At 42.4% G+C, this 9,708-nt stretch overlaps 1 protein-coding gene across 3 annotated transcripts; it reads right to left on the bottom strand.

Annotated features, from left to right (window-relative positions):
- Positions 1-526: 526 nt before the first annotated feature.
- On the bottom strand, positions 527-9,497 carry LOC101755911 (mRNA-capping enzyme). 3 transcript variants are annotated; one of them, XM_004979040.2, is made up of 18 exons: positions 9,258-9,497; positions 8,612-8,795; positions 8,132-8,264; positions 7,822-7,973; positions 6,264-6,347; positions 6,131-6,193; positions 5,405-5,542; positions 5,119-5,328; positions 4,822-4,935; positions 4,185-4,234; positions 3,386-3,551; positions 3,184-3,306; positions 2,665-2,793; positions 2,470-2,568; positions 1,862-1,951; positions 1,676-1,760; positions 1,328-1,458; positions 527-1,065 (listed from the first exon to the last, which is right to left on the bottom strand). In XM_004979040.2, the coding sequence occupies exons 2-18, from the start codon at positions 8,741-8,743 to the stop codon at positions 931-933; spliced, it is 2,034 nt and encodes a 677-aa protein (XP_004979097.1). In that variant the 5' UTR covers positions 8,744-8,795; positions 9,258-9,497; the 3' UTR covers positions 527-930. The 3 variants fall into 3 exon arrangements, with proteins under 3 accessions (XP_004979097.1, XP_004979098.1, XP_012704022.1); XM_004979041.2 differs by having other exon boundaries at positions 3,392-3,551; XM_012848568.3 differs by lacking the exon at positions 9,258-9,497 and adding an exon at positions 9,098-9,220.
- Positions 9,498-9,708: the final 211 nt, after the last annotated feature.

Here is a 9,708-nt window from a genome sequence, read left to right as displayed (position 1 = left end):
ACCCCATGATTGAATGAGATGCAATAGTAACTCAAAACCCATGATTTGATGAGACGGATGCAATTTGCTACGAGGCCATTCAAAGTTATTATCGTTACCCAGTGCCGTACTCAGAACAATACACAAACACTAGTGTAAACAATCTGCCGAAAATGGCCTGTTTTGTTGGATAGTCCATCCAACGAGGTGCCAGCACCCAGCCACGCTAGACTTCACTCTAAATATGCTGCGCTGGCGCTGTTGCAAGCGCAAGCGGCGACTTCCCCGGAGTTTGCAACAGCGACTTCCCCGGAGAGGTAAAACATGGAGCACAAATGCTACGCCGGACAATACATGCTGCCAACCTTGCGAGTGAAAAAGCACCATCCCGTATGTCATTCGTATTTACCAAAGCACATTTATTTTAATCAACCGAAAAGAATGATAGGATAGGATGCACAAAAGACGTCAGAGAGCAGCATCCTGATCTCTATAATGCGCATGAACCACATGATATCGCCAGAAAGAAAAAACATGACGCAGCACGAGATGGCAACCCAGTACACCCTACATTTATTCTAGCACAAGGCAACACCAAGAGAGATGGTAAAGCATACACTAATATACCTAGACTAGAACAAACACTCCCTCTTGTTGAACGCTATTCTACACCCATGAAAAATAAAACCATAGGAGAGAATATAGAACATAGAATACACGATTTACATGCAACTACTCTGCGGCGACGCCTATACAGGTGGGCGGGGAGGAAGCACAAATGCGGAGGTGCAAAGAATTAGTTGGCTGGCCAGACCCAGCCAGCCATCATCATAGGGGCCCTACAGAAACCTCTACTAATTACACAGCTATGGGGACCAGCCGCTGGCCAGAGGCGGTCAGAGAGCTCTCCAGCACTATCACAACAAGACTAGCACTCTAATCTGGCGTTCTTCATCTCCGCCGATGTTGTGCCATCTTCGCATGAGCCTGCGCTATCCTATCTGCATACATCGGGAGGCGCCTGATCTCGTCAATCTCTTCAAGAAGCTTCTCCTCAGTGATGTTATCGGTGATGCTCCTCATCACCTGTGGGTATCGCAAATAAATTATGAGAATAGTGCAATAGTTCTACTTTCTCATCCCAAATGAACCCAATGGCAAAATATGATGCTCAAGTACCAACAGAACAACACAGGTCCAGTTTTAACTCTGATGGATGAGTTCGAGTGTTTTCATATTCTGGAACAACTATATAGACTTTTCAACAAGGATCAGCCCAGATTCACATGCAGCAATATCTGAAGGAAATAAATTAGCAAAAGATGTAATAAAGTATATGAGAACATGCCTTTCGGTATGTGTTGATGTCATTTGGTGTCGATTTATCTGCTCGAATACGCATGCAGACCCAACACTGCTCTTCCTTATTCCAAGAACACTCAACAATCCTCCCAGCAACAGAGGGAGGATCTATTTCTTCTGCATGAGTTTCACACAATACGCAGTAAATATACAACACATAAAGTAGAATACTTTGAATAACATAAAAAGGAAATTCATGAGAAAGAATAAGAAAAAGAAATGTTGTTAAAGGATAATACACCTAAAATTTTGTTTAACTTTGTTGAAAAGAACATCATTCCAGCAACTTAAGCTGACAACATAAAGTCATCGTGAAAGTTGAAGTGCATGCTACCTGGAAACGATATCCGAGCATGGTCCATAAGTTTCTTTTTTCCTCTCTCATAAAGGAAAACCAGCTGACGATTATCATTCGTAAGCTGCAACAGTTAGATATGACAAAACAAACCCCAATATCAAAAAATATCTTCATTGTGACTGATATCATTAAAAACAAGATAGTTAAAAACGTCATAAGAACCTCAAACAAAAAATCAACTGAATTCATCTCAGGGTATTTCCACTTTAGAAGACCCTCATGAGTACGAGTTACATATGGATCATCCCAGCCCTGCAAGAACAATTGGAGCATATCAGCCAAGTAAAAGCAAAATGTAGTCGAAAAAAAACTCTGAAAATAAGTGTTAACAAACCACGAAATAAATAAATAGTTAACAAAGGATGTTCGAGGGTGAAGATAGGGAGAGCTGTTCCATAAAATTTGGTCCAGGTTTCTACACATCCAAAACAAAGTGTTCTACCTAAGACTAGTATACCACTAAATGAGTGGACACAAACATGAAAGAACTCCGATTGAAACCACTTGTAAGCGGGAAAGAAGTTTAACAGATGCATCTTGTTTAAGAGACCACAGATGAATCGTTTCAACTTTCTAGGTGCGAACAACAAAATAAAAAGTAACACAAAGTCGAACAGAGGCATCTTGACCACGGAAAGTTAAACAGATGCATCTTGTTTAAAAGACCACAGATTACACCAGCCTCTATGGAAAAACATGATACATGAATACAGACCACAAGCTGACAAATTTACCATCTCCTTAGTAAACAAACAGAAGACAAACCTTACCTGAAATATTAGGCCATCAGCATCATGGCAAAGTTTTGGAATAAACTCCTTAAGCAACTTTTTTACTGTGGAGAGCAGCCAAAAATCCTTCCTCCTAACCTGGTAGCATCACATAATAAAAAAAAAATGAAAATTTGCTTCATAAGACTCACGAAAATTGAACATTTATAACTCGGATGTTTTAGAATCTGGTACCGAAAATAATTCCATGTCATATTTGTACAACGGATTGCTCTTGGCACCACTCTCAAACTGCTTTTTCTCATGATAACGTGGCCGTATAATTTCGTCTTCCAGCATTCTCCACCTTTCAGAAAATGGCAACTGCATACACAAATTTCCAAAGTTCAACAAAGATAATCCCAACAAGCAATAATAATTTGTGTTTTTACGACCCTACTGTACAATAGGAGCTCACATATGGAAGTTACAGTGTAAAAAATAATTTAAACTTCATTACAGTTTATGGATTGTATGGTAACATGAACATTGTAGTCCCATCTGCCGATATGGAGGATAAAAGTGACTAAGCAAAGACGATTATGACGAAGATAAGAGCAAAACATGGATGGTGGACATATCGGTCAGCTTTCAAGGAATAACTCAAGAAGGATATCTCTTTTCTTTACTTTGAAGTCTGACAACATAGTCTGATAGATAAACAAGCAAGTCAAAAACAACAAACTTTATGTGTAATATTAATGCCATATTTACCTTGGTTTTGGACACTGCATCAAGTGCCATCAGATCATACGCCAAGTACCTTCTCTTCAGTCCTGAATCTGGTACTGTGTCTATAATCATTTCTCCATCAATCAAGGTCGTATCATGCAGACCCTTTATAACAAAGAAATAATGTTAAAATATTTGCAGAAAAAGTCATGCTCAATGATTGTTTTGTCAGCACAATGGAAACCTTTACTTCGAGGCTCTTGTGGGGAAAGCGCATCTGGACTCTTCTAAAGCAGAAATTCCGATCAATCAAGAAACAGCCATATCTCATTATAAGCATCATATAACGTGTTCCGTCAGCTTTCCATGTAGCATAGTAGTATCGTTGTCTAAGTAGCTGTAGATTTTCGCTGAACAAAGCAAAAGGAGCATTTATAGATTAAAAAAAGGAAACATATTGGTTGCATGTACACTAAAATTTGGGCCCATAATGCTCCGAATAGAAATTTTGTAATAAGCTGTTATATGTGGTAAAAGGACTACTGACTATGCTGGCAGAAAAAAACTTTATTGAGCTCATGAGCTCAGTACAGGATTGATCTGATTATGTTTGTCTGGTTGAAAATCAATATGATTTGATTTCAAATGACGACTCAAGTATGTTACTATGTTAGTCTACTCATCAAGCTAGAAAAACTCTATAAAAAGGTCTGAAACTATAAGAAAGATGATACTAAACAAAAAAAATCAATTTCAAATGGATACTGTTTTCAAATGCTCAATAGCCAGCCCCAAAGATGACATCAAACAGCATTTAATTACAGGAATTTATAACAAGTGTGTGAGAGAGAATCCCCAAAACCCCTGCACTATGCAATACTTTAAGCTTATTTAATGTATCTGCCTATCCCCTAGGACCATTTATTAATTTGCATGATCTAATAGTGCCTTACAAGAATTTGTATTTACAACAGGAATAAAGAATATCGGACTGCACAAAAAAAGATGTAAGAGAAATTTGAGTTACTGTTAATGATACTCACCTGTTAAGAGAGACTGGATGTGAACCTGGAAATTGTGTGTGCCCTCTTACCTATAATCAAATAAAGGCGATCAGAGCACCCTAAGTTTAAAAAAGAATGTAAAAATAAAAAAACACTACTTGTTTGGGAGCAGCAACACATGCATAAACTTCCAGAAATTGAAGTTACAAAGCATGCACCAACACACACTGAAACAAGTTTAATCACATCGTATTGAACACCAAATATATAAGTTCCCTGCGTTTCCAAAAGACTGTAACTACATAAATGAGCTTAACTTGTCATAATTCCAGATCATGTTGGAACACATCATTAATATCCTGCCATGTAATTTAGTATGAAGCTAACACGTATCTTGCCAGCATGTCACACTGTCACATTCTCCATGTGAAATGAGCAAATTATTATTGCATTTCAATTGCATGACATGAACAAACTGTACATATTCATGGATCTTCTCAATGCCAACTTTTAACTTAGTATCTGGAGATCAAAATAGCTAGTGAAGATGGAATTGCTGGTATTGGAAAGATATTGGTAATCCTTCATGTTATCATTGTAATAACTTGTATAACATTATCAATATGAAGAGCTGAAAATTAAGACATTAGGCAGGAGTAGAAACGATAATACTTACAAGGGGCATTTCAAGCAACCGATAACATAGGACACGCAAAGCTTCTTGTTGGTCATACGGCACGGCGTCCCCTAACACATCGTCATTAGTGATGACTTTCTCCTCGGTTTCATTCTACAGCATACCAGGCGTCAAGATAGTAAGAAATAAAAGTTCAAAATAATGCAAAAATTGTTGCTTAGTAATGAAGCCAAACAGTAAGTTAATATCAAGGACACAATAAATATTTAACTCTAGGGAATTCCATAAACCTGAAGTAGAAACAAATTCTTTAGAAACTTTGAAGAAAACACATACATTTGGTGGTTCAATATCACCATTGTCATCGTCGTCGTCCTGCTTAGCTTCGCCATTTAAATCAAGATCATCAGGTCTCTTCCATTCTGGTGTTGGAGGGCATCCTATCATCATATTTTCAGGGACCTCATGGTAAAATGAATACAGCGCTTCAATGTAGTCCCTCTTGTATATGCCAGGTGGCCGCCTTTGAGCAAATATATTTATTGCCTAGAAAAAAGAAGTGGTCAAGAAACACTGATGAATTAAATCAAGTGAAATAACATTCAGGATCTAGTTTCCCTACCTCAGCAACACAAGAGACATGTGTGCGCATAAGGTAATGAATAATCATGAAACCTGTACGATTATGACCATGGGTACAGTGAACCAGGATATATTTAGGATTCTTCGATTGCTTCTGTCGATCAAGGAACATCATCGCCTGAAAGGACAGCAAAATTTGTTCAGAGATGGCTTACAGGAAGCTCTTTCAAACTGACCTAAATATGTATCAATCTTTCAAGCAGAATAAAGGGGGCTAACCATAGATATTGGTGACAATTGGGAGACTTATCTATTCCATTTGCGTGTTTTAGGGCAAAAGAAATGTGGTAACTGATATGCAGCGTCCAAATCAATTTGGCAGAGGATCCAACAATATGAAAATGAAAAAAAAAAGGTGCACACCCTGTTGAAGTTCGTAACATGATGAGCATGGAGCAGAAAACGGAAAAGTGGCACGCGTTAACAACACACACAACCTGATTAATCATCCACAATGCTATAAGCAAAAAGGAATTAAATAATGTACAATAACTGAACCAGCTTGGAGAACATAAACTAATGGTGCCCAAGAACAACAGGAAGAAATATTTGGCTCTGAAAAAGGAAAGAAATATTTGTGACAATTAAGCAACCCCCCCCCCAAAAAAAAAAAAAGACCCCGAAAAAGAGGGGGCGCAAATATATGTAAACATCCTGAGTATTTATACTGCTTCTAGAGAGGTATGCATCCATAGGCTGGTGTTACCTCATAGACAAACACGTTAACAGATTCATTGTCAGGTACAGCATCTCTTCCCTTGCATGGAATCTAAAGTAAAATATGTTAGTTAAGATTGGTCTTTGAGAAACAAGAAAACATTCAAGTTAAGTGCTCTCACCTTGACATGCTTAGTACCTTGCTTCGTCCATTCTGCTGGTGAATAATACCGAGTGGTATTTGTCAAATCAATCACAAGACCTATCTGAAAAAGGAAAACTAAAAGTTAATACAGAATGCGTGTTCTGTCAGCAATACATAAATAACTGGGAACGTATACACATAAGAAGTACTGAAATAGTAAATAAAAAACTAAACTGCTATTGTAACTGTATAGAGAAGTCCGACAACCACCACCTGCCATAGGTTGTTATCCATAGCCAGTGCGCATATGGAATACATGCCCCTATATTTATACAAGACTATAAAGGGGTGTTTGGACAAAGGGGATGATGGTAGAATTTTAGGACTAACTTCAAACCTCAGCAGTTCTATTCATTTGGGTTAGATCTAGAATGTTAGGCGGTACCCCTTCTTATCACCTGGGTGCTTAAGGTGAAGCAGCAAGACAGGCCGAGGCGGACGCTACACACATACATTAGACACATCAAAAAGTAAAAATAGGAGCATCGATGGGCCAGAAGCCCAGAACCACAAGCATGTCAGCCCACTAGTCAAGTTAAGCCCAATCCAAGCCAAAAGCCCATATAGCACCCCTCCCCTCAACCCTAATAAGCCCTAGCTCCTGATGGCACCCACTGCATATCATTGTTGCCTCCTGGTCCCCGACACAGCCCGCAAGCGTGACAAAGCACACCACCCCAAGCACCTCCACGGCTTCGCCACCCCTGAATCGCCCCTCCCTGTACCCTATCCAGATGGAGCTTCAGCCACCAACCCCTTCCAGTTGAGTGGATGGAAGGATACACTGGCAACTGTGCCAGAGCCGGTGAGGAAGCAGAGGGAGGGCTATGCTGCCAGCAGGTTCCCTTCCATGCTCCCTCCCCTTTCCTCCTACCCTCTTTTGGCTAAGTGCCGGGGGCACCTTAACCCCCACGGGTGCCTTAAGCACAATGGTTCTAGATCAACTGGAACATAACACTGGTGTGCACATCACAAAGAAGTAGATTGTTATTTTTTTTTACGCTAGTAAAAATAATTCCACCCTTTTGCATTCATTTGTTATTTAGGGGCATCCAAGGTGACTACAGCACTGGAAGGATCTCATAGCATCAAGCAAAGATGACATATCTGCAAGGGAGAAATATGAATATAGGGCAAAGGCCAGGATGTGAAAAAAAATGATGTGACGAGAACTGCTAGCATGAGAAATGAGAAGACGCAAAAGAAGAACAGAAACAAGGGAAGGCAGTTGCACAACGCTCTAAAAAAGGTGGTCTCCTGAGTCGTACCCCTGCTACACCTTTGCAGCACCAGACAACTGGCAACCCCCACCATAGCATGTAATCACCATCTAGCCCTCCTATCACCTAACGCTTTTTAGAACACTAGGGTTACAAACAAGAAAAGAAATTAACTTCTAGAGGGTTGAGGTTAATCAACCAAATTACAGTATATATCAGAAGTCAACCAAACATGGGACACCTTCACATAATAATTAGTACAGTAGGAGGGACTAGAGTATGATCCGCAAGAACAAGCAAGCAAGCAATACTTACATCGCGACCAGCTTTTCTTTGTTTGTTAACTAGTTGCTTCGAGGAGTATCGCTTCCCAGGCGGCACCGACTCATTGAATGTTTCGTCAAGAGGAACTTTGGATGGTATGATTTTATCTATTGGCTCTCCAAATGCAGGACAGTCCAACCATCCTGAAATTGCACCAAAAGATAATACATACCAAATCAACACAGGAAAAAGAATAGCGGACCAAAACAAACAACAAATAAACAGAGGGGGCAGAATGTGGAACAGACAATCAACTGTATCAGCAACCCAAATTATTCAAAAATTGCCCAATGCATCGTACCCTGAGGTGCCTCTTTTATGCGACTATGTCTTTTGGGTTGAGGAACATAATCATTCCTAATCTGCTGGGAATGTAGCCTTGACCCATCATCCTGCTGCTCTCGCTTTAATCTCCTGCGTCTCTCTTCACGCTCCTGTCAAAAATAGCCAAAAAAAAGGGGATCAATCATACCAAGCTTGCATGCTAAATATGAAAAGACTAGAATAAACTGTTTAGGCAGTTTAGCCCTATTGGATGGATTCACTATTTTCAATAACAGCATGACACGTGCACAACAAAGAAAAGAATAAGAAAATGCATAGTAAACCAGTATGTTAACATCTTACTCCCTTTGCAGAGGCCATTTTATTCAGCTAATAATGTCAACCAAGCAACTGCACACGTGCGTACGAAACATGTGTCGTAATTAATCAGCAACCAGAGATGCCCAGAGCATGGCACGTGGAACGGGCATCAACATCAATAAAGATAGCTGCGTACCCTGCGCATTGTCGCGACAGCGGACTCAACATGCTCCTCCTGAGCATACTCAACCTCAGCCGCCTCTTCGTAAGGCTGCTGCTCGTCATCCTCAGGCAATGGCGATGCGTTCAAATCCATAGAGAAGGTCATCCAACGTCCGCTACTTCATATAATTCTGTGATCGGTTCTCTTGGACTTGCACCTGGAAGCAAGAAGATTTGCTCAGACAACTTGTATATTCGGATAAAGAAAGCATCTTTAGACGCCCAAAGCTGTTGGTAAGAAATATTGTGAAGGCATTCAAGGAATTGGTGCACAGACAGTGCACGCCGAGCAGCCCCTAAGCGAATATCTGGCAAATAAAGAATGGTGGAGGCGTCCCAGCCCATTTGAAGCAAATCGAGCAACAGGCATTCCAATAATTAGCCCTGGGATAGGAAACGCCGAGCAAAACCTAAGCCATGGAGCGCGGGACCCGCGCGAGCCTCCGCGGCGGACACCTACCAGCACGGAACCACCTAGGGTTCGCGAGCCCCTCGCCCAATTCCCCCCGCGCCCGTGCTCTCCCGGCGCCGCGGAGAACCAGCGCGCGCCGCACCGCGGGAGCGCAATCCCCTCAGGAGAGGCGGGGGAAAGAAACAGAGCGGGCTGGACGGGACCCTACCTCGCGCGGCGGGCGGAGGTCGCCGAGGTCTGGCCGGGCGCCTTTCTCCCGTCGTGGGGCGGCGGAGCGGGGGCCGGTGACGCCGCGCCGGCGGGCACGGCGGGGCGGGCGGCGACCGGAGCAGCGGGGGTTGCTCGGTCAGGGAGGGATCTGCCGGGTTAGGGTTTGGGAGCCGCCATGCGACGGGCGGACAGGGGAGGGGGGAGAAGCTGGGGTCCGAACCGAATCGGGCCGAGGGGAACAGCAGTCGGGGGCTCGTGGTCGCCGGTGGGCGGAGATTTATGGGAGGGTCCGGATGGACTCGGCGCACCACGTGCGCGCGTGCGCCCGCCACGTGGCGTGGATCCGGCGGCGCCAGCGGGGTCAGACCGGAGGGAGCGGTGACGGCAGGGGGTTTCAGCAGAAAGGAAAGGCGGCGCATGGGCAGACCATGGGGCTTTTCGTTTAGGTA

Source organism: Setaria italica, chromosome VIII (genome assembly GCF_000263155.2).
Source record: "Setaria italica strain Yugu1 chromosome VIII, Setaria_italica_v2.0, whole genome shotgun sequence".
Lineage (NCBI taxonomy): Eukaryota > Viridiplantae > Streptophyta > Magnoliopsida > Poales > Poaceae > Setaria > Setaria italica.
The sequence above is the reverse complement of the archived record's forward strand: the minus strand, read 5'-3'. Positions and strand labels throughout refer to the sequence as shown.

Bases quoted from the DNA above. Each gene is read 5' to 3' on its own strand.
- LOC101755911 (XM_004979040.2), bottom strand. From the start codon at position 8,743: ATGACCTTCTCTATGGATTTGAACGCATCGCCATTGCCTGAGGATGAC. The intron at 6,194-6,263 runs GTGAGAGCACTT...ATTTTACTTTAG, and splicing joins AAGGTACTAAGCATGTCAAG to ATTCCATGCAAGGGAAGAGA. The intron at 3,307-3,385 runs GTTTCCATTGTG...TTTGTTATAAAG, and splicing joins ACAAGAGCCTCGAAGTAAAG to GGTCTGCATGATACGACCTT.